Below are 26,080 nucleotides of genomic sequence, written 5' to 3'. Positions count from 1 at the left end.
TTTTATGAGTGTTCAGCTGAGTTCATGGTAATTGAACTTTGAATGTTTATGAGGATTCGTAAACAACATTTAGAGTGTAATTTAAACAAGTTGGAATGAATTTAAATGAATTTAAAAGAGAGCATATGTCAGAATGATAGCTATCTTTCTAAAATGCTATACTATATCCAGGTTATTGTTATTTGTTTCCTGCAACTCTCACTGTGCAGTATCAAAAGCATAACTTTAGTCAACAACTTATTTTTCTATTTAATCATCTCCCTCAATGAAACAGAGAAGAGATTGGGCCATCATTAACATAATTTGTAATTCTATTGACCTCAGGGCAACTGGGGAAAAAAAGAATTGGATTTAGAGTAGGAGTTTCCAATCTTGTTGACTAGGACTTGTGGACTTCAATTCCCAGAATTCCCGAGTGAGCATGTTGAAGTCCAGAGGTTTTACAGTTGCCAAGGTTGGACAATCCTGATTTAGAGGGTTCACAACTAGTTCCCAATAGATTAGATCTATGCCAGTCCATAATGAGATTTTGTCACATTTAGTATGGTTTTATGCAGATACACAGTTATTATTTATAACTTTTCCACCTTTCTTGCTTGTAATTCATTAAATGGTGCACCTCCTAAATGGTGTTTCTAATTTAATGTCTAGCAAGAGTCTAAAATATGCCTGTCATACACACTTCTCAAAATTTGATTGTTCTAGATAATCCAAGGAAAAGAGCTGGACCAAAGGGATCTACTATATAACCAAGGTGAAACTTTTCTGATGCAATTGCAATTAAAATTACAATGTTGTTTCCTGTTTCCATTCTATTCAAGTGACAAAAACACTAACTTGAACAGCTGTGTGCTCTTTTATTCACTAAATTGCAGTTGGTAGCAGCTTAATGAAAACAAAATATTAAACCCCAAATGATATTAAAACATGCATATTTGATAAGCTTTTGCTTTTCATTCGACTGATGCATTTTGTCAGTCAGGCATAAAAAAGTTCTCTTAAATTATATGATAACCATCAACAGAAAACACAAAACAATCCTGATTGATTTAAACTAACATTCTGGTTTGATAGCTAAGAATAAACTCTATAATAAAATATAGCATTTCAGAGCAGCATTTAAAAGTGGTTTTCCCTCTTTCCTTCAAATATTGATACTTTCCTGAAAATAGGAAAAGAACCATGTGATAATATAAAGTCTTGCCAATATTACCTTGTGTTATGGTTGGCTTCAGGCCAGTGATGGGCTACCAAAATTTTTACTAACACACTGTGGGCATGGCTTATGCAGGACACCCTGCATTTTGTTTCAACATCTTTCAATGCAAATTGGGTGCTCTGTACCAGTACTGTGTACCTGACCAAAATTTTGCTACCAGTACTGCGTACCTGACTGTACCCATAGGAGCCCATCACTGCTTCAGGCCAGCTCCTTTGGCTGCTGATTTTGATGCAGAGGAGTGGGAGTCATCTGTTCACAGAAGACCTGTCTGGCGGGAGGACAAATAAGGCAGTGAACCAAAAGGAGAGGCAGGGAGAGAAATGGAGTCAGTCAGATCTCCAGCCAGAGTTTCATCTGACTCAGAAGGGTTCATGAACAATCCTATTCTGAATGTTCAGGTCAGGAGAATGCTGGGAAGACAAGAGCAGCTACGCAAATGCAGAAACAGATTCTAGGTCACAGGTAATTAGAATTAATGATGCTGCTGCAACCTTGAAAAAGGGGAGGGTTGCAGAGGGCTGTGTGGGAATCTATCATTCAGTTTTGAAGAAAGTTTGTTTAATTGTGGTTTCGTGTTTGCTGTGGACTTCTGGACATTCTGACATTTAAGGTGTGAGTTATTTCTGGCTGACATAAGCCTGAAGGACTTCTGCATTGACTGGAGCAATTAACTCTGACCTATTGAACTCTTAAACTAACATTGCTCTGAAACGCCATGGTTTGCAGTTTTCTGAATGTAAAGAACAACTGCGTGGGTGTGTTTGATTAATTATTTCATTCCTCGGTGGCCCGTGGCCCGGCAGAACATCTTGAAACAAACATTTACGAAAAATCAATGTTTCTTAGAGAAAAGATTACTAAAGCTGACTGTAGATCTGTAGGTCAGCAGTTCAAATCTCATCACCAGCTCAAGGTTGACTCAGCCTTCCATCCTTCTGAGGTGGGTAAAATGAGGACCCAGATTGTGGGGCCAATATGCTGGCTCTGTTAACAAAAAGTGCTATTGCTAACCTGTTGTAAGCCACCCAGAGTCTAAGGAGAAGGGTGGCATAAAAATTGAATAAACGAATAAACGAATAAACGAATAAACGAATAAACGAATAAACGAATAAACGAATAAACGAATAAACGAATAAACGAATAAACGAATAAACGAATAAACGAATAAACGAATAAACGAATAAACGAATAAACGAATAAACGAATAAACGAATAAACGAATAAACAAACAAATAAATAAACAAGCAAACAAACAAATAAACAAATAAATAAATAAATAAATAAATACAGTAAATTTGATCAACCTCTGAAAAAGAGACTGTGCAGTGAAAAAAGTGTGTGTGTGTGTGTATGTGTGTGTGTGTGTGTGTGTGTCAGGGGTGGTTCTAACTTACCTCGCTGCCAGTGCTCTTCCTCCCTTGCCATGTGGCCATGCCTCATGGAGACATGTACAGGAGTGGGATACCCCTGTTACGTCTGGGATCACCATTCTGGTAGTGGAAATGGCAATGCATTCACCCCCGCATGTCCCCACCATGCTCCCCCACATTCACATGCACCCTCACATCAGATTTTGCTTTCACGCAAGCACAGAAGCAAATAAATCTGCACAACTCACCCAAATCTCACACGAGGATGCTTGCACGTCCAAGATTTTGGTGATTTTCAGCCTTTATTTGCTTCTGCGCATGAGCGGAAGTAAATTTGTAAGAGGGGGGTTGCATGCCTTCCTCCATCTGTCCATGCTGGCCTCTGAGACCAATCCTGTAGAATTAAGTAAGTACGGCCCTTCACTGCGCGTGTGCACTCCATACGTATGAGCATACACAGTGGCAAAAAAATCACCCCTCAAAAAAAGCTAGAAACAAGATGGCAATGTATGCACAGTGCTGGAAACTTGATTCTGTGCATGCGCAGAAGAAAAAAAATGAGAAAAAAATTCCCCTCTAAAAAAAAGTTGGGAAAAAAGATGGCAGCACTCATGAACCAGTACTGACCGAATCAGTTTTGTAATGTCATCATGACATCATCAACTATTTGCTACTGGTTCGGGAAAACCAGTCCAAATCATGAGGAACTCACCTCTGGTATGTGAGTGAAAATGTGCTCTTTCGGGTTCAGATACATAAGCACATATACACATATTCACTTTTTCAATGTCATGTCATATATGTTGATAGGTTGAGTTGCTCTGCTACTGGGAACTGTAATGAAAGGGAAGCTAAAAAAACAACAACCCCAAAACAACAACCCAGTTTGCATCTCCCTGTTAGATTCTTGGCATTTACTTTAAAATGTAAATGTCATACCTTTTGCAAAGAAAGATTTAAATCTGAGATCAGCAAACTTTTGATAGCTAGGTCACGGGAAATTGGAAAATATTAACACAAAGAAGACTTGGCTCACATTCTAATTCAGTGTTGGTGAACCTTTTTTGGCACCAAGAGCCCAAACTGGAATGTGTATATGTGTGCACATGCCAACTTCAGTTTTTTGACACTCCATTTCATGCAAAGACCATCTGGCCCCCATGCATGCATATGGTAGAAACCCAAAGACCAGCTGGCAATGGTGTGCATGCTTACAAAGAGGGCTTTGAGTGCTACCTGTGGTTGCCATCATGGTCCTATTTGATTGTTTCCTGTATAAGAAAGTGAGAGACAGGTACCTGTCTATATACCAAACAAATGACCTATTGGGATCACCTTATGAAAGCAAATTATCTTGTGTGCGGCCAGAATCTAAAAATAATGTTTAATACAGTTCAGTACTTAATTGAGATCTGCATGTGTGGGACTGATTGGGGTAGATTACTGGAGTGACACCGAAATATAATTTTATCATACTTTATCTATACCTCAAATTATTGCATTTTATTCCAATTCCAATTTAAATTGTATTTTATTCTAATTTCATTTTAAATCATATTTTATCCAATTCTGTTTTAAATTGTTTTTATCAAATTGTAAGTAATAATTTGTTTCTAGAACTCTGCACTTTGATATGGTCCAAGGGTTAATCAATCATTCATTCATTCAATCAATCAATCAATCGACACAAAGTTGGGGTGACTATGGCACAGATTCTTCTTCACTGGATGTATTTTAGTAGACAGAATTGGGATTTTTTTTAAAACAGGTCTCCCATGTTTAATACTGTTCTTAAATTTATGATTGTTTTACTTTAACATGGGGAAAATGTTTTAAAATGGCAAGCAATCTCACCATGAATCTGGAGCACAGAGGAAAGTTCAAGGAGCTGTTAAAAATTAGTGGGCTCATATCATTTGGATTATAGGTTACCCTTTCCTGCTTGGAATTTACATCAAGATTGGTGTCTGTCAGAAGACCAAGAAGGCTTGGAATTTAGGTGCCTATCTAATCTAGGATCCATAGGCTTAAAATACAGTGATACCTCGTCTTAGGAACCCCTATTCATACAAACATTTCATGATACGAACCCGGTGTTTAAGATTTTTTTGCCTCTTCTTCCAAACTATTTTCACCTTATTAACCTCAGTCGCTGCTGGGATGCCCCGCCTCCAGATTTCCATTGCCAGCTAAAGCACTGGGATTCCCCTGAGCCTCCCCTTGCTGGGAATCCCCGCCTCCAGACTTCTGTTGCCAGATGAAGCACCCATTCTTGCATTGCTGGGATTTCCCTGAGCCTCCCCTCACTGGAAAACCCCACCTCCAGACTTCCATTGCCAGCCAAAGTGCCCATTCTTGCATTGCTGGGATTTCCATGAGCCTCCCCTTGCTGGGATTCCCTTCATTTTTGCCAGTGCTGCTTTGAATCCCAGCGAGGGGAGGCTTAGAGAAATCATAGCAATGCAAGAATGGACGATTCGGCTGGCAACGGCAGTGGGGTTTCCCAGCAAGGGGAGGCTCAGGGTAATCCCAGTGCTTTGGCTGACAACAGAAGTCCGGAGGTGGGGTTTCCCAGTGAGAAGAGGCTCAGGAGAATCCCAGCGCTTTGGCTGGCAATGGAAGTCCAGAGGCGGGGATTGCCAATGGTGCAAGGCAAAAGGGGTGACTTTGGGGATAGGGTTGCATGCATTATTTGCTTTTACATTGATTCCTATGGGGGAAATTGCTTCATCTTACAAACTTTTCTACTTATGAACCTGGTCACGGAACGAAGGTATCACTGTATTTATATTCTTAGAAGATAGACTAGTATGGTACTGTGCATTGACAAGATACCTGCACTAGCTGTCAACCCTGGAGCCATCTTTAAGCATCTTCAGGGTTTCCACAGCAAGTCTTGTGGGAAAGGGAATGGGGGAGTAGAGATAGCAGAGAGAGATACATAGCCAAAATAGCATTCTTTCTTCTGGGAATCAAAGACACTGTTACCAGTGCCTGGAGGGGCATGGATGGGAGGAAACCAGGATGGGGAGAGAGACCTAATTGGGACATGTGATGGTTGTATGTGATGTAGAGAAGAACTTTGAATTTTGAACTAAATGGGTAAAATCTGGGGAGACTTCAGATTTGGGTTTTCACCAGCTGTGCCAAGACTAATAAATCTACACTTTCAGGAACTCAGCCTTGGCGTTTTGATTTCCTATGGGCTGTTGGAACCCTGACATTAGCCTTGTCCAGGAATTTGGATCCAGATATACAGTTCACATGCAAAAAAAAAAAAGTATTGTCTTCTAAGCAGCCACCTGTAATCATTATTTTTATATTATCTATCTTGTATTGTGAATAGGCTTTGTAATATTTTGCATTTTTAATATTGTAAACTGCCCAGACTTAATAGGTCAATAAATTTAATAAATAACTATGTCAACCATTATTTCAAAATCACAAAATAGGATTGAATATAATACATTTGCAATGAGACTCACAAACTTGAAGTGATGTGTATAATGAAGAAAAGACCAATGTCCATGTAATGAATCTGCTGCTTCTGGGATTATTATTGAAAGTATGCAATTTACAGTTTCACTTCCACATATGAACAATTACGTGAAAAGATCTATAACAATAGTTGTCAAAATATCAGAAAAAGCCTTTCACAGTCAGACCAAGCTTCATCTTACTGTAGCCTGTAATGCTTGTGCTGCAAGGGTGGATACGAATTTCCCCTATAGTTATTATTTATTAGATTATTTATTATTTATTCGATTTGTATGCCGCCCTTCTCCGAAGACTTGTTCTCCTATGTGGTTTATGGATACATACGTTCCACTATTCAGAGATAACATTGAGTTTTCCAATACCAATACCAATCAATACCAGATCAATACCAGATCAATGAGGGTGAGCCTGTGGCATGCGGAGCCATATCTGCTGGCATGCAAGTTGCCCTATCTCAGCTCCAATATACATGTGTGTGCTGGCCAACTGATTTTTGGTTCACACAGAGACTCTGGGAGGATGTTTTTGGCTTCCGGAGAGCCTCCAGGGAGGGCATTTTTACCCTCCCCTGGCCCCATGGAAGCCTTTGGAGCCTGGGAATGGTGAAACACGAGGCTACTGGGCCCACCAGAAATTGGGAAACAGTCCATTTCCGGTCTGCAGAGGGCTCATGGGGGAAGCTGTTTTTGCCCTCCCCAGGCATTGAATTATGGGTGTGGTCACTTGTCCATGCATGATAGCATGCGTGCATGCTTTCAGCATCTGAGGAGAAAAAGGTTCACCATCACTGTTCTAGATGAATCATTTCTTTACTTCTCCTGTCTTAAACATTTTTTAAAAATCACCATGTCATGTGTTGAATAATTTTATTTTGTCTGTCTAAATCTCTCAAACAGCTTTATTGGATGGGCCACTGGATTCCCCAGTGTGTGTTTGGAAAAAGATATAAAGACTGTCTCCAATCTACATATCATATCCACTTCTCACTATTTTAAGCAAACGAAAGAGCTTCAGGACATATAGATCTTACCTTGTAGGGAATGTTTCTGAGTCCTGTAATCATTTTTTTGTTCTTATTTCTTTGTGTTGGTCAGTTCATTAAACTCCCTGTATAACAGAACCCTCTTGAAATAATAAGGTTCACATTGTCTCAACATTATTCATTTCTATACTCTTACTTCGGTAAAGCAACCAGCAACAAATCTTAATTTGCTTTCTCTTCCCAGAGAGCTCTTGGAAATGAGCATGCCAACACAACTGGGTATTCAAGTCAAATCTCTTTCAAAAGAAGCTCAAGATTGTCTAAATGTAGTAGACACTTGTGTCAACCTTGTTCTTAAATTTGGCATTTCCTAAAAAGATGTATGTGTCCCAATGAAGAATGTGTCGGTATCATGATAACATTTGTACACAATGGACCAAATGCTTACAATTTTGTGATGGAAGTGAAACTGATTGTTGGGAGCTCCAGAAGCATCTCTCAAAATGGAGTGAGTGGGCAACAAAGTGGCAAATGCATTTTAGCCTAAACAACTGCAAAGTAATGCATATCAGGGCAAAGAACCTCAATTATACCTACCAACTGATGGGGACCAAACTTTCTGAGACAACCCAAGAAAGGTATCTTGGGGTTTTGGTGAACAGCTCAATGAAGATGTCAACCCACTGCGCAGCAGCAGTAAAAATAACAAATTCCATGCTTGGCATGATTAGAAAGGGAATCGAAAATAAGTCAGTAAGTGTTGTATTGCCTCTGTACAAATCGATGGTGAGGCCACACTTGGAATACTGTGTACAGTTCTGGTCACCGCACCTCAAGAAGGATATAATGGAACTGGAAAAGGTGCAAAAAAAGGCAACAAGTATGATCAAGGAAATAGAGCACCTCCCTTATGAAACCAGGTTGCAACGCCTTGGTCTCTTCAGCCTTGAAAGATGGCATTTAAGGGGTGACTTGATTGAAATGTATAAAATCATGCATGGGATAGAAAAGGTGGACAGAGAAAAATTCTTTTCACTATCACACAATACTAGGACGAGGGGGCACTCCCTAAAGCTCATAGGTAAGAAAGTGAGGACAAATAAAGAGAAATATTTCTTCATCCAGAGGGTCGTTGGTTTATGGAATTCACTTCCAGAAAAGGTCGCAACAGCTGTCAGCCTTGATAGCTTCAAGGCAGGATTAGACAGATTCATGGATGCCAAGTGTATCGGTGGTTATTGAAACGGATGTCCATGTGCTGCCTCTATGTTGGTTGAGGCAGGCAGGATTCCCTTGAGTACCATTTGTTGGGGGTCAAGTGAAATTGAGGGTCTTGCCTTCTCTTTCTGCTCAAGATCCCCATGGACAATTGGTGGGCCACTGTGTGACACAGAATGCCGGACTTGATGGGCTTTGGCCTTTTTCAGCATGGCTCTTCTTATGTTCTTATGTTTTTAAGAATGTGGAATGACAAGGAAGCCAAAGTTGTGTAACCTGCTATTTCATCTTACTATGTAGTCTGAAGTGAGTGTTAATTAACCATTTGCCATTCAGTGTTACTAACACACCAGAGATATGACACTCTGAATTCCGGCAAAAAGACAGAGTTTTTTCCAGTGACCAATAACTGGTTGAGGAAGGGGTCTAATTGAGGAACTGCCCAATTTCCCAACCTTTTTGATAGTCCAGAAAATCCAGTGACTCAAGGGAGAAAAAATTATATTCTTAGGGCAGTGGGCATGACAAATCTGGCCTTTATCCATATCCCCCAGAGTAAAACAAACCCAAATTGCAAAACAAAACAAAACAAAAAACACAACCCCTCAAACCCTCTTACTTCTCAAATACTTTTTGATGTTTTTTTTAATTTTATTTTTAAGTTGCAGTAAAAAGACACTTTAAAGTCAGTGAACTCTGAACAGTGAACAGGCTGCTATGCTTTCTGTTCCTCAATCCGCTGTCCCTGCCTTAAAATAGGCACAGGGGAATATTTCAAAAATATATTGCTGTGAACTTGAACTTTAGCACAGTTAATGTCCTCTGAAAAAGTCTATCAGCCATGCTATTTTCATCCTATTCTGCCAAAAAAAAAAAAAAATCATGCCTTTTTATATTTCCCTATTATAGGAAAGCCTATAGATAAAACATTTTTTACCAAATCAAATCTTAAGGTGGCAAAAATTAAATCAGTTTGGCCACAAATGTCAAAGCACAAATCTGAACTGAATCGTGCCCTCTATGAACTTTGAATCAGCAATGTGACTGATACAGATATTCTGTAATTATTATCTATATTGTGCCTAAAATAATATTTTTCCAATCTCTTATGTCAAGGGTATCAAATTGGATTTCTTCAAGGGATGGATCAGTATTGTAGATCTCGTCTGTGGGCCGAACAGTGTCGGGGATGGGAGGTAGTATGGACACCTCTGCAGTCCTCTGCCAGCCAAAACTGGGCATGGAGGCGTCATTCGCAGTCCCCTGCATCCCATTTTCAGCCTGGATGGCCTTATGCAGCACTCTGTAAGAGGCCATCCAGGCTGAAAAAGGGGCACCGTGGGGGCCACAAACACCCCTACATGCCCTGTTTTTGCTGCCAGGGGCACAATGGGCCAGTCCTTTGCTATTTCCAGGCTAGATTTAGGTAATCTGTGGTCCGGTTCTAGCACATGGGCCTTGAATTTGACACCCCTGCTTTAAGTTAAGGCTCTTGGCGTGCAACATAATTTTTACTGCTTGTCCAGAATAAAAACCCACATTTTAGCACATCCCTCAAAATGGCAACGAAACAAGTCTCAACATTTGCAAAACATTCCTTTATTAATAGAAATAAATTATTTAGTATAAAAATGTGCATGCGTCAACCATTGCATTTATCATTAGCACAACGCAGGGTTTCAATTCAGTCAGCCATCACAAGAAACAAACTTCATCTTCTTATACAAGTTGAACAAGTGTGGAACAGGAATGGAATTTCTCACAATCACAAAAAAGTACTTACAAGTATAACATCAGACATGGTTTTATTTCAACAGTATTTTTTTTCACAAGCTAACATTTTGTTTTCCTTTTGTGATTCACCTTTTTTTTCATGAGTAAACAGTTCAGACATTTGACAGGCAGTCATAATATATAATTCTGGGTCATTTTTCCCCCCAACCCACCCATGCCTCCTGCTATGGCCTCATGGTCATCCTTTGTCCTCTTACAGATTAGTCTGTTTTCTAGAGACATTTCAGAGGTTGAGTTCTCATGATGTGATAGTCAACGTTGTTCTTCAGTTCACATATTGTGAGTCTTCAGGTATGATTGCTTTCACCATTCAGTTTGCATGATTACTATAGCTGACATAGGTTGTCTTGGTGGAGGAAGCTACAAAGGAAAAACAAATCCAAATCAGCTAATTGAATAAAATGATTTTTTAATTATGGTTAAAGGAAAGAAGGGAAAAAACCTGTATTAAAGCAGCTTAAGTGTTCTAAGAAATTATCTGGACTGATTTGAGATACCGGACATCTTGAAAAAATTATTTGTAATTAGATATAGCTAATCATATTAATAGGGGTTGCTATTTGCATGGGGATATGACCCAAACACAGAATTAGGTCAATCACTGAATAATTAAAAGGGTTTATGTTACATCACTGTTACAGCTGCTAGTGATCCTTTGTAAATTTGATAGATTTGAAAAGGGGTGAATATCTGTAGCTCGGGTGTAGGAAGAGTGTGGAGGTGCATTTGTTCTTTGAGCTTGTCGGTTGATTGCTAAACTTTTAGTTACCAGACTAGGTAACATCATCATCCATTGAAGATGTTACCTAGCCTAGTTAAAAAAATAAACACACTGGGAATCCAACTCGCAAGCTTGGAGAATGAACCTTCACCCCCATTTGATAGATTTATTAGCACCATCTGATCCATTCACATGCATGCAATTTTACAATGCAACATGCTACAAGCAGATTGTTCTTCAACCCAGAGACAGAAACCCCAATATTTTTTTACTCAGTGGCTCCTCTGTCAACATTACTGTTCTTAGATATAAGAGATAGATGAGGGTAGATGAAGAAAATTTACTGTTATGGGCATGTGAAAGATGAATGTTGTCTACTACTGTAAGTGTGCTAATATAATTAACATGATCACAAATAAGCTAGTATAATTATTAATATTGATATAAGTGCTATGTATATTATACATTATTATTATTATTATTATTATTATTATTATTATTATTATTATTATTATTATTATTATTATTATTATTATTATTATTATTTATTAGATTTGTATGCCGCCCCTCTCCGTAGACTCGGGGCAGCTCACAGCAATGATAAAAACAATATACAATGACAAATATAATAGTTAGAATCTAAAATAAAAATAATACATTTAAAAAGTCTAAAAAACAAGAAACCCCAATATATAAAAAACATACATACAGTCATATCATACACAAAAACTACATAGGCAGGGGGAGATGTTTCAGTTCCCCCACGCTTGACGACAGAGGTGGGTTTTGAGGAGTTTATGAAAGGCAAGGAGGGTGGGAGCAGTTCTAATCTCTGGAGGGAGCTGACTCCAGAGGGTCGGAGCCACCACAGAGAAGGCTCTTTCCCTGGGTCCCGCCAAACGACATTGTTTAGTTGACGGGACCCGGAGGAGACCAACTCTGTGGGACCTAACCGGTCGCTGGGATTCGTGCGGCAGAAGGCGGTCTTGTAGATAACCTGGTCCGGTGCCATGAAGGGCTTTATAGGTGATGACCAACACTTTGAATTGTGACTGGAAACTGATCGGCAACCAATGCAGAGTGCGGAGTGTTGGAGTAACATTAGCATATTTGGGAAAGCCCATGATTGCTCTTGTAGCTGCATTCTGCACGATCTGAAGTTTCCGAACACTTCAAAGGTAGCCCCATGTAGAGAGCGTTACAGTAGTTGAGCATCGAGGTGATGAGGGCATGAGTGACTGTGAGCAGTGACTCCCGGTCCAAATAGGGCCGCAACTGGTGCACCAAACGAACCTGGGCATACATCCCCCTCGCCACAGCTGAAAGATGTTTCTCCAATGTGAGCTGTGGATCGAGGAGGATGCCCAAGTTGCGGACCCTCTCCGAGGGGGTCAATAATCCCCCCCCAGGGTGATGGACGGACAGATGGAATTGTACTTGGGAGGTAAAACCCACAGCCACTCCGTCTTATCAGGGTTGATAATATCATTACTACTATATCTGCTGTTTTTTTGATAAAATAAACTGCTTGGACAATAATTTAAATATTTATATATATAAAGAAAATACTATATTAAAAAATACTGTTCTTTTTTTCTCTCCGTTTTCTTTTAATCCAGTGAGCCTGTGAATGGGAATGTGTGAGAAAAGTTCAAAAAACAGAAGTAACTCTTGGGATTATATCCTGACTGGGAAAAATAATGGTTGTGAAGGGACAGACTTTGAATGTGCAGGTCTTGAGCAAGAAAGATCTTGTTAGAGAGTCATGTGTTCTTCTCTCGAGTGGCTAACAATGAAAAAAAAAGTCTTGAATTGTATTTTAGATTAAAATAATTAAGTTGCATTGTAGATTAGATTAAGAGATCTGATTTGCCAAGGGTACCTTAATTAAGTTTCTGCTGCATGAATCCCAGCGACCAGTTAGGTCCCACAGAGTGGGTCTACTCCGGGTCCTGTCAACTAAACAATGTCACTTGGCGGGACCCAGGGAAAGAGCCTTCTCTGTGGCGGCCCCAGCCTTCTGGAACCAACTCCCCCCAGAGATTAGAATTGCCCCCACCCTCCTTGCCTTTCGTAAGCTTCTTAAAACCCACCTCTGCCGCCATGCATGGGGGAACTAAGATACTCTTTCCCCCTAGGCCTTTACAATTTTATGCATGGTATGTCTGTATGTATGTTTGGTTTTATAATAAGGGTTTTTAACTGTTTTAATATTGGATTGTTATATGCTGTTTTTTATTACTGTTGTTAGCCGCCCCGAGTCTACGGAGAGGGGTGGCATACAAATCCAACAAATAAATAAATAAATAAAGTTGAAATTAGAGCCCCAATGATGCACTCTGGCTCATTGTTCAATGTTAATTTTTACCATTTTTACCATGTTGTTCTTTCTGTGTAAGGTTAACTCTGAACTAAAAGTAGGTATACATACTGCTTGGTGGAGAAGTTGAAAGTATGCTAATTTCCATCTCTAAAACACAATCATGTAATAATTTTAAATAATGAGATATTCATGCAAATATGTATATGGGTGGTCCTTGTTAACAACTACTTACCCAGCTACCATTCAAACCTATGATAGTGTTTAATGAGTGGCATTTATGACCTATCTGGATAGTCAACAGCAAACCCAGATTTTCAACTATCACAGCATACCAAAACACATGACCACTATTTGCAAGCTTCCTTGACGGCTTCTCACAAACAAAATTGGTCAATGAGTAAGCTGACAAGAACATGTGATCTCACGAGGTCCTCACTTAATGGCCCTAATGAACAGTCACTAAGCATTGCATTTTGCAACCATATTGTTCAGCAGTAGAAATCCATGTCCCAGTTATTCCTATTAAGTGTGGTTTGCCTGTATTAAATTGTGTACGTCTTCTGAAGCATCATTGCAGCTTTCACAGATATTATAGAAAGATTAAAGAAATATGTATGGGAGTTATTTCTCCCCAACTGAGAGAGCGCTTATGTAGAGTATGCTTTTATGCAAATGTGCTTTTATGATTTAAATTTCAATGCATAAGCAGAATAATGGTGTAATGGAGTTTTTCATCAGTAGCAAATCTATGGTGACATACTGCAGCAAGAGAATCAGGAAACACAAATTATACCCAACTTTGATTTGAGATAAAAGATAGCTACAACTTTTTCTGGTGGGATTAAATCAGAGCTGCACCTGAATACCAATCCAAGTTCTTTTATAGGGACTGACAGTTGGGTTGTTACTTAAAATGTTTGTCCCAGGTTTGTAATTTGCTAACCAAATTAATTTGGCTGAATATCCAACAGCTTATGCAATAACAATTATGACAGTTCTTTTATGTGTTAACAATCTGCATTAACTGTTTAAAGAATACATTCTATTTCTATGACAAAAGCACAGACCTTGGAGAATGAATCCTGCAACCTGCACAAAATGTCTTTCTATCCACATCACTGAGCATCATACAAATGACCATCACAACGTTAGCAAAAGCAATGGGTACCACCTAACTAAAATGAGGGGTGAGTAACTTGAAACTCTCAATTTTATCTGCTTTGGTAAACTAAATGGAGGGGGGAGCCTTTGTTATTTCAATATCTCTAATTAGATTTTAGTTGATACCCATTCTTCAGGTCCAACAAATGCATTAGATAATATATCTTGTAATGGGCAACCAAAATTTTTACTGCCACACTGTGGGTGTGGCTTATTTTGTGGGTGTGGCTTGCTGGCCATGTGCCTGGGTAGGAGTGGCTTGCTGGCCATGTGACCAGGTGGGAGTGGCTTGAATGATGATCATAGTTCAAGTGAACTGTTAAGTCCTCAATTTACAACCTCACCAGTGTCGCTTGCTGGGGTGACAATTTGCTTCGCATTTCAGCTTTTTTCCTCTTTCCACTTTCCTGGACTCGGGAGGTGGCCGACTGAGGCTGGAGGGGAGCCGGGCAGGAGAAAGGGAAGCTCATCCGAGGCCAGGAGGGAAGAAAGAGGGAAAAAAATGAGGAGTGCGCAGCATCAGCAGTAGGGAAAAAAAGGAGAGCTGAGCTGAGACCAGTAATCCAGGAAGTGGCAATGGAGCACCTGTGCTCTAATCTAATCTAGCTCTTGAGTGATGTTTATTGTTTATTATTGTTTTCAAATGAAAAAGGCTGTGTGGTGTGCAATGCACATACACTTTACAGGTAGGCTGATGAGGTTTTAGACTGCAAAGGCAAAATTGCTAACAATTATGGCAGAAAATAAGATTTGTGCTGTTTTTATCCTGTTCTTAGGTGAGATTATAGTGAATCCACTGATGTTGTTTACTTCTTTGCTGGCTTTATTTCTGTAGTTGTTTGTATAGGCAGGGACATTTAACTGTGGGAAGGCATTAAAATATTTTAATTACTGGGAAAAGAAGTATTGCCTTTATCAAATATCTTGGAGCTGGGTAGTGGATAGTAGTCAGTAGACACCTTAATTAGCTATTTTCATGGCCCACTTTCCAATTGCTTTCTCTGGCAGAGCACTTGAAGATATGTTCTGAGACTGTCCTATATTGTCTAGGGGAAAATTTAGTTTTCAGAAGTAGTATCCTTTTAAAAGTAAGGCTTTTCTCCTATTTTATGTATTCCTCAATAATTATACATTGAATATTCCCTGTATACCAATTTAGTTTGTAAGAAAAAATTAAGAAAACCATATAAAACATACATTTTAGTTGCACAATGTCAGCAAATCCGATATTGTACTCAAAGAGATAATATCATCAAAAGAGAAAAGGTTAATGGGTTGGAGGGGTAGAAAAGTCTATTTATTGATATATCAACAAATAAACAATGATTGGGAAAATCTACTTGCTGAATATATGCCATTTTACTATGGGTCTTTCAAAAGTCATATAGATAAATTTGTCAAAACAAATTTTGATGCAAAAGGTCAAAATTTGATCCAATCCCAAAACATTGCTTTAAATCCATTTTTGAAAAAAAAAAAACCGCCGTTATTTTATAACTTGAAATTGGACTTAGTATTACCATATATTTTCTAGAGTACTATAACAAATTAGGATCGAAAATATTTGAATGATATCTGTTTATCCCTATATTACAAGCACCACAAATAAACTGTTCCCTGATGAATGTATGCTGAGTTGACCTTGAAAAATAACAACTAAAATTCTAATTTTACAGATAATCTATAGCCAGGGGTGGTCTGCTGCCCGGATGGGGGGAAATGCAGTGGAGTAGCAAAAATGGAGCTCTACCCCAGAGTAACCAATTTGCACTGAAAGATGTTTAAAGAAAATACAGGGCGTCGTGCATAAGCCACGCCCACAGTGTGGTAGTAAAAATTTTGGTAGTCCTTCACTGTCTGTAGCCAACAACCATTCCATAGCAAATATTAGAGTTTTGCCATTAGGAGGTAGGAATACATTATCCTGAAAATATCAATAAGGAAGGAACGTATTAGGATAATAGTAGGAAGTAGATTCAATTAAACTTTAAACAATGTGCTGGAAGATAGCCTGGAAGTTTGGGCTAACAGTATTGAACTTCAAGCTAAAAAAAAAGTTACAGTGCCATCACAAGCCTAAATTTATTTTATTTACTTTTTAGTACAGTGATACCTTGTCTTACAAACTTAATTGGTTCCGGGACAAGGTTCTTAAGGTAAAAAGTTTGTAAGACGAAACAATGTTTTCCATAGGAATCAATGGAAAAGTGATTAATGTGTGCAAGCCCAAAATTCACCCCTTTTGCCAGCCGAAGCGCCTAGTTTTGAGCTGCTGGGATTCCCCTGAGGCTCCCCTCCATGGGAAACCCCACCTCCGGACTTCCGTTGCCAGTGAAGCACCTGTTTTTGCACTGCTGGGATTCCCCTGCAGCATCACAAAAACACGGAAGTCCGGAGGTGGGGTTTCCCATAGAGGGGAACCTCAGGGGAATCCCAGCAGCACAAAAACGGGTGCTTCGCTGGCAACGGAAGTCTGGAGGCGGGGCATCCCAGCGGCGGCGGTGGGTTTGTAAGGTGAAAATAGTTTGTAAGAAGAGGCAAAAAAATCTTAAACCCCGGGTTTGTATCTCGAAAAGTTTGTATGGTGAGGCGTTTGTAAGACGAGGTATCACTGTATTTCTATATTGTCCTTCTGCTGAAAATTGCCAAGGAACTGCATAACAATTCAAAACGAGTGATGAAATTACTAAAACTTGAAAAGAAGAAGCTTAACAACAATGATTTCTATGTATTCCATGGAGTTCGTTGGTCCTGCTGCTAAGAAAATGAGAAAAGATTTTACAGCATAGCTGCAATTTAAATGAGTAACTAAAACGGAATGTTTTGAATCTTTTTATTGTTATTGAAAATCAAATAAATGAGATCCAATGGCAACTTGATAGAAACTCTGTGGACATCTTTGGAAATGTCACAGGAAATCAACTCTGAATTCCCAGTAAATGGAGCCAAGGAACTGGTGATCAGCCCTATAAAGCTTCAATTCCAGATTTTACTTACGGCCCAACTTTGCAGCAAGGAGTATTTAGGTATTCAAGCTGCATATCATATTGTAAAGGAGTTCTAACATGAGGCCAATACTCTGAATTTACCCAAGAAAGAATGGACAACAAAATTTAGATAATGAAATTAGCAGTCCAACTGTTACAAGTAAACCTTGCAGATGCTTTCAGCCTCATGTCCCAAAATAAGTATGAGAATTTTCTAGGGAAATCCTGGATATTTGGGTGCTCTCCAATCAGTCTTGACTTCTGGTGATCACATGGATACATTCCTAGATATTTAGAGTGGTTTTATTGGTTTCTTTTTTCTCCTTTGTTTCCCCTTTTTTCTATTCAAGCATTTCAAATTGCTGTCATTGTGATCTAATTTTGATATAACTCACAATTATGATAGTAATAACACTCTATGGACCAATTTTTCACATTGATACATTACAGACTGCTAGTTTCTTTCTTTCTTTCTTTCCTTCCTTCCTTCATCCCTCCCTCCTTCCTTTCCTTCTTCCTTTTATTTATTTATTTATTTATTTATTTGTCAAATAAGTATAGTATTATAGTACATATTAACATAACATAGCATAAGTAGAACGTAGTAATAGAAAGGATAACAATACAGTAGGACAGGGACATTAGGCACATAAGTGCACTTATGCACGCCCCTTACACACCTCTTAGAAAAGGGGAGAGGTAAATTGTAGATAATGTAAGGTTGAAGATTTTGGGGTTGGGGGAAGCAACAACAGAGTCAGGTAATGAGTTCCAGGCGGTGACCACTCTATTGCTGAAATCGTATTTTCTGCAGTCACGTTTGGAGCAATTTACATTCAGTTTGTATCTATTATGTGCCCTTGTGTTGTTGTTAAAAGTGAAGTAGTCACTGACAGGGACTACATTATGATGTATGATTTTATGAACAACAGTTAAATCAGTTCGGAGACGACGTAGTTGTAAATTTTCTAGATTTAGTATTTGAAGTCTGGAAAAGTAGGGTAATTTGTTACGTGAGGAGGAGTGAAGGACTCTTCTTGTGAAGTATTTCTGAACTCCTTCGATTGTATTAATATCTGATATGCAGTGTGGATTCCACACAGGTGAACTATATTCTAGAATAGGTCTGATGAATGTTTTGTATGTTCTGATTAATAAATCAGTGTTTCTAGAGAAGAAGCTACGTAAGATTAGGTTTACAATTCTTAAAGCCTTTTTGGCAATGCTGTTACAGTGGGCTCTAGCACCTAGGTCATTGGAAATGAGTACTCCAAGGTCTTTGACTGAGTGAGGGTCTGCTGTTAGTTCAGTTTTACCAAGTATGTATTTAGTGTTCGGATTCTTTTTACCAATGTGTAGGATGGAGCATTTGTTGGTAGAGATTTGAAGTTGCCAGTTGGTAGACTATTCGGCTACATGGTCAAGGTCTTTTTGAAGGGTAGAAGTACTGTCAGTAGTATTAAATAGTTTAACATCATCAGCAAAGAGAACACAATTGCTTGTCATGTTGTCACAGAGATCGTTTATGTAGAGTATAAAGAGAGTAGGTCCTAAAACACTGCCTTGTGGGACACCACTGTTAACTGGAGCAGGATTAGATATGGCATTACCTATTTTGACCACTTGTTGTCTGTTGAACAGGAACACTGAAATCCAATCATGCAGAGATCCAGAGATGCCATAGGATTTTATTTTCAGAAGAGGTTTGTCATGAACTACTGAGTCAAAGGCTTTGCAAAAGTCTATGTAGATTGCATCTATTGATCTACCCTGATCAAGTTGGTTAGTCCATAGGTTTTTACAGTGTAAGAGTTTAGGTTGCAGGATATTTTTTTCCTGAAACCGAATTGTTTGTTGGAAAGTAGGTTATTAGTTTCATGATGAAGTGAAATGGATTGGTTTATGATGGATTCCATGACTTTGCAAATGACACAAGTCAGTAAGATTGGTTTGTAGTTTTCAACGTTGCTTGGATCACCTTTTTTGAAGATAGGGATGACTGTGGCTAGAGACCAGAGTTTAGGTAGGGAGCTAGTTGTAGAAGATATTTTGAAAATTATGCTTAGGGATTCAGCCAGGTTTGTGGAGAGCTTTTTTAAGAAGTATGTTCATAGTCCATCCGGTCCGATAGAAAGGAAAGGTTTTAGGTTGTGTAATGGGTCCTGGGTTGATGGGCTTTCTTTCTTTATTATTATGTTTATTTGTATTTGTATACTTTCTTTGATCAGTTGGGGAGCGGGTGTTTTCCAGAGTTTTATGCAACTGGCTAGGCTGCAGCTTTGGGATGGCTCTGCTGAGGAAGCTAAAAGCTTCTGAATGTCTCAGCTGGGGAAAGGGTGCTTTCGGAATCCTTCCACCAATGGTTGGGCTCCTGTCGCTGCTGCATCTGAGTATTTAGACTGTGGAATCGGATGAATTTGAATTGGGCGCTTTCGAAGTCCTTCAGCCACTTCTTCAAAGGGAACAGGTAAATAAAATTGATATTTAACAATGTTTTCTCTTGTGTTGCTATGCTCTTTTAGTTACAAAACAGGCATGCATTGTAAAGTTTCTATGTTAAGTAATAAGCTGTGAAGACAATGAAAGGATAGCTAATTTGCTCAAACTAGGATAATCTTTTCTAATGTTATATCTTCATATGGATGAGGGAAGAGAAGAGAAGCTTGGAAGTCTTCTAGTCCAACCCCTGCTCAAATAGGAGACCCTACATGATTTCAGACAATGGCTGTCCAGTCTCTTCTTTAAAATCTCCAGTGATGAAGCAACCACAACTTCTGAAGACAAGCTGTTTCACTGGTTGATTGTCCTCACTGTTAGAAAGTTTCTCCTTAATTCTTCTCTCATTGATTAGTTTCCATCCATTATTTCTTGCCCTGCCCTCTGATGCTTTGAAAAATAAGTTGATCCTTTTTTGTGACAGCCCCTCAAATACAAGAACGCCATTTTCATGTCACCTTTTTTCCCTCTAGATTAGCCAAATCCAAATTCTGCAATTGCCCTTCAGATGTTTCTGTCTTCAGGCCTTAATCAGTTTAGTTGATCTTCCTTGCACTTTTTCCAAAGTCTCAACATCGTAGCAGTATTCCAGGTGTGGTCTTATTAACGTTTTCTAAAGCATTATTAATACTTCATATGATTTTGATTCTATGCATCAGAGAACCTTTGTTAGCTTATATTTCACTTAAATATCACTTGACTCTAATTTACAGTTACTGTTTTTGAACCAGGCTTCTCCTATTCTGTACTTGTACCTTTGTTTTTAATCTGCCTAAGTGTAAAATCTTGCTTTTCTGCACATTCATTTTCATGTAGTTTATTTATTATTTTATTTATTAATTAGATTTGTATGCCGCCCCTCTCTGTAGACTCAGGGCAGCTAACAACAGTAAAAAGTCAATATTAAAAGTAATGTAAAAAAAACCAATTTAAGAAACCAATCATACATACAGACATACCATGCATAAATTTTATAAGCCTAGGGGGAAGGGAATATCTCAATTTCCCCATACCTGATGACAGAGGTGGGTTTTAAGGAGCTTACAAAAGGCAAGGAGGGTGGGGGCAACTCTGATATCTGGGGGGAGTTAGTTCCAGAGGGTCGGGGCCGCCAGAGAGAAGGCTCTTTCCCTGGGTCCCGCCAAATGACATTGTTTAGTCGACAGGACCCGGAGAAGGCCAACTCTGTGGGACCTAACCAGTCGCTGGGATTCGTGCGGCAGAAGACGGTCCTGGAGATATTCTGGTCCGATGCCATGAAGGGCTTTACAGATCATAACCAACACTTTGAATTGTGACTGGAAACCGATTGGCAACCAATGCAGACTGCAGAGTGTTGGTGTGACATAGGCATATTTAGGAAGGCCCATGATAGCTCTCGTAGCTGCATTCTGCATGATCTGAAGTTGGAGAGAGTCCATTGTTCAAGTTTCTCAAGATCTTTCTGGATCTTCAGTTTATCTTCTGGGGTATTGACTATTCCTGCCAGTTTAGTATCATCTGAAAATGTGATGAGTTCACCTTCCATTCCCTCGTCTAAGTCATTTATGAAGATATTGAAGAAAACTATGGTGCTACATCTACATGGGGGGACACTTGCATCCCTCCAGGTAGATATAGTACCATTAAGGACTACTCATCCAGTACAGATTGTCAGCTAGTCATAAATCCATCTTGTGATGCTGCTGCCTATCCCAGAATTTTCTAGTTTACCAAGAAGTAGGTTGTGTAAAATGTGTTATGGAAATCTATTGTCCACAGCATTTCACTGGTCTATTAATTTAGTCACTTTGTCAACAGTTTTGTGTTAGAAAAGAAAATTGGGTCTTTATAAAAACTGTTGAGATAATATATGCAGAGTGCTTTTAACACAGGCACACACAATGTAATATAAATATTAAGTGCTATATTCTTTCTCTATCAGAGAAGGGGAGTAAAGTGAGAATAACATAACTCTTAACAGTGAATTAATGTAAAAGTTGAGCCTCTGCTATGGGACTGACTAGACTAAATGATATATTGGAAAGATTTTACTGACATTTGCAATTTCTTTGAACTATAGGAAGCAAAATCACACAGTTGCATGCTGGCTAGAAGATTGATGCTTCTTCCTTCCAGAAAATTATATGATTTATGCTTTCAATTGATTAAAGATATTTCTGTTTAATTATCTGGCTTTGCTTAATCATTTACATTTCAAAGAAAATTGCATACTACAAGCCCTCCAGGTGCTTTAATGAAGATCCTCAAAGAAAATGAACAATTTCTTTTAATATAACCTATAATTTAGTAAAACTAAAATTTGCTATCTGTTGCTAAATGGGGACTATTTTTAATAATTCCCTCTTCATCAAGTTTAAGAATATTAATATTCCACAATATAATAATAACGGAGAGGCTTTAAAATCACAAACATTATTTCATTTATTGTGGAAAGCCAGCTATATTTTATTGGCACGGTTTGCTTCTAGAAAAAGCGAAACAATGCCATAAAAATACAATTGAACAGCCTAAAATGATTCATGCAGAAATCAGTTCTATCCTATTTCTGCATTCATTTGCAATACTTTTCATGCCTTTCTACTTCAGTATATTTATTTGCAAATGTATTTTATTTTTTTTAATAAGACAAGAACTGCATCGCAACATCCAAAGAAACACAAACATCTAATAATCCTGTATCCATGCATTAAATCTGGCAAGAAGCAATCAAAACCATAACTCATGAACTGAACACAATTTTCATGCATCTCTACAGTGCAAGAGGGTGAGACAATCTGATTTAGATACCAATTTGAGTTATAAGGAAGAAGAAAAGGTGATAGTTTTGCAAGTGAAAAGCTTTGCAAGTTGATGTGGGTCATGAATTAATTAGCGCATCTATCAAAAACTTCACAGATAGGAGGAATGGGCAGCTTTAAGCTTTTAAGTCAGTGTCTCTCAAGTTCGGTGACTTAAATATTGGTAGATTTCAATTTCCAGAATTCCGCATCCTTAAGGCCTGGTGAAACACTCTCACTTTTACTAGCTTCTATTTCTCTAAGAAGGCAAGGTACAATATTAGTAGGCATAATTTCATCAAAACTGAAATTCATGCAACATGGCATGCTATGTTTTCCTTAAGAATATATACATTTTATAAATAGAATGTCTGTTGTAGAAGTAGGAACACATTTGGACTTGACTTTCTTTGTATTTACATACATATATGCCTAAAATATGTTTAAAAGAAGAGTTACATTCTAACTTTCTCCATAAAATCTAGGCTGCATTAGTATTTTTGAAAAAGCTCCTGTTTTTATCCATTCTGTAAGAGAGCTTCATTGACATTCTGCAAAGGAAGGTCTTCTCTAGAATAGATTTTGGCATGCACCCTCACAAAGGAGACATTAAAATCCTATTTTAATCCTAGAATCTATGCTTTTGGCCATGGTATATCACAGCTTCCAATTTATGGAATACAAATTTATGACTTTTGGCAAACATGACTATATCATGGTGGTAAAAATGCTGAAGTTGTAACAGCTCCTATGCTTCCTTAGTTGAATAAGAAGCCTATATTTAATAGTGGAATTTACATAGAAAATTTATCTATATTCTTGTGAACTGTATTTTAAGATTTAAAATAAAATAAAAAATAACCAGTGATGTCATATTTCCACTTATGTCTTGATTCCATTAATATTCTCTTAGGTATCACCAACAGTTTACTATAATTAACTTCCTAAATTTGAGATTTTACAACCCGAAGGAATAGTATTTTGGTTTCAAGTCCCATGAGTTGCAATATGAAATACACATTGAAAATATGGGTCTTCAGAGATTATTGTAAATTTGGCATAACAAACCTAACGAAGAAGCTTTTAAAGACCAGTTTTGAATAAACCTAAAAAAGAGAGATGGAAATACATATATTTTGCCTCCCTAAGTAGTTGCTTCTTCTGTATTTCTGTCAAGCATTTGCAACTAAGATTCCAATAAGTGACATATATTAAAAGAAATACCTTCTTATTGTGCTAAAAGAAAGCTTAACTTGTTCCACTTGTTTAAATAAAGTGAATTATATACATCCTTACATAATGACTGACATAATGTACTTATGTAATTAATTAATGTAATTAATGTAGAGTTGACTGTCCATATATACAAAGAGAGCAAGCAAGGACTTTTCCTTCTTATCATTTCCAGTTTCTCAACCAATAGTCTGAAAAACTTGCATTCCTATTGCAGTGAAATCATTTTAAGAAAAAAAATTGAATCTTCATTCATAATTCTGCCAACAGATATTATGAATCTGGATCAGCAGTGAAATCTTACTTACGTTTCCTACCAGTTCAAAAGCACCACCATTGCATGTGCTTTTTCACCCTCTGCAAATGCCCAAAAGGCTTTGTGCATGTGCAGAGGCTTAAAAAAAAGAAAATGGCAGTGTCCAGGCAGGTGAGTGGAGCCTTGTGCTGCCGAACCACTGGCAGCTTCTGCTACATGTATGCGCAAACTGGGCTGAATCAGTAGCATTTCACCCCTGATCTAGGTAACTTTAAATAATGGCAAATGTAAAAACTAATGAGGTTTCCATCAAATTATTGCAATGGCCTCTTTTTTAAATCCTCTCTACAAACACATTCCTGCATTTTTAGAAAGAGACGATCTAGTTGTTCACCATCTGCCTCCAGAGAGCCGCATTATTTCTACCCTACCAGTCTTCCGGAAACCCGTTATGACCTGGCTTTTCCAGCAGGTCTGGAATTAGGCTGATTGCAAGTATGTATGCTTTTATGTTACTTTTATTACTAGATTTTAACTGTTTTTATTGTTGTTGTATTTATTTTGATTGTTAGTCGCTCAGAGTCTGTTTGGAGTGAGTGGCATATAAATACAATTAATATTAATATTAATTAATTAATATTAATATTAATTGTATTTATATGACACTCACTCAAAATAGACTCTGAGCGACTAACAATCTAAATAAATTAATTAATATTGATATTATTATTATTATTAATAATAATAACAACAAACAAACAACAACAACAACAACAATAATAATAATAATAATAATAATAATAATAATAATAATAATATTGTGGGTGTGGCTTGATGGTCATGTGACTGGGTAGATGTGGCTTGCTGGCCATGTGACCAGGTGGGAGTGGCTTGAATGATCATCATTGTTCAAGTGAACTGTTATTGCCACATGATGTCTTTTCATCTCAGCTGTGGGCCGAGTGAGGGGAAAAAGACCGCAGCCCAGACTGCTTCGGCGCTGCGCTGCGCGGCTCTCCTGGCCTAGGGAGGTGGCTGCATGAGGCTGGATGGGAGCCAGGCAGGAGACAGGGAAGCTCATCTGAGGCCAGGAAGGAGAAAAGAGGAAAAAAGTGAGGAGTGCACAGTAGCAGCAGCAGGGAAAAAAAGGAGAGCCGAGCTAAGACCGGTAAGTTACTGCCGCTGGTGAGCTGGAGCTGTGCATGCAGCTTCATTTCCATCGGTTCCTGCGTTCCACCCAGTTCTGCCTGCTGCACACACCCCTGGATATAGGGCCCTCCAATATGTGTGCCCTCCAATATGGCTCCGCGTGCCACCTGTAGCTCGCATAGTTTCACCATCATGAGTATATGTGATCATATCTGGTTGATATTCTAGGACAGCACCCTGAAAAATGACAATCGCTATAGTTTTATATAATATAATAATTATAGATGTGTAAAGTAATAGATAAGAATAGTGGAGGTAATTTAATCCTTAATCCTGAATAATTATTTCGAGGAAGAAAGATGAGCTTTTTAAAATTAATTTCAAAGCATCCTCTCTTGAGGAAATTTCTGTTATTGTTGTTATTGGTTCAGCTAAATACTTGTAGGTGAAGTCTCAGTGAAATAATATGCTGCAGTATCAGGCCTTGCTTCTTTTCTCTGCAACAGAGACATATTCTGAAATGATCTCCTTGTACTAAAATGAATGTGCCATAACTGTCACTGGGAAAGTAATTTGGGAGCTAAGGATCACCAACTGTTAGCAAGAAGGAATATTTTCTTTAAAGCAAGCCAGGTGCTATTATAGATAGTTTTTAAAATGATGTCAAAGACATCCCATGGTAAGTGTATCTCCAAAACGTTTCCACAAACTATTTGGGGAGAAAAAGACGAATATCTTTTGAAAACGTGGTGAATTTGATCGAGACAGGTCAATAACCCTGCTATTGGAAATCTGTAGATTTTTGGTTTTTTTAAAAAAATGTATGTTTTATCACTTTTGGGAAGTTAAAACAGTTTATTTATTTATTTATTTTATTTATTGGATTTATA

The 26,080-nt window shown here is 38.3% G+C and overlaps 1 protein-coding gene across 1 annotated transcript in view; it reads right to left on the bottom strand.

The window, feature by feature from the left end:
- Nucleotides 1-9,873: 9,873 nt before the first annotated feature.
- The window catches only part of GRM8 (glutamate metabotropic receptor 8), a 683,451-nt gene continuing 667,244 nt past the window's right edge, over nucleotides 9,874-26,080 (bottom strand). Inside the window, exon 10 of the mRNA XM_070755423.1 lies at nucleotides 9,874-10,444. Within this exon, the coding sequence (XP_070611524.1) occupies nucleotides 10,395-10,444 (50 nt within the window). The 3' untranslated portion in view covers nucleotides 9,874-10,394. The remainder of the gene's footprint in view (nucleotides 10,445-26,080) is intronic.

This window comes from Erythrolamprus reginae, chromosome 6 (assembly GCF_031021105.1).
Source record: "Erythrolamprus reginae isolate rEryReg1 chromosome 6, rEryReg1.hap1, whole genome shotgun sequence".
Taxonomy (NCBI): domain Eukaryota; kingdom Metazoa; phylum Chordata; class Lepidosauria; order Squamata; family Dipsadidae; genus Erythrolamprus; species Erythrolamprus reginae.
The sequence above is the reverse complement of the archived record's forward strand: the minus strand, read 5'-3'. Positions and strand labels throughout refer to the sequence as shown.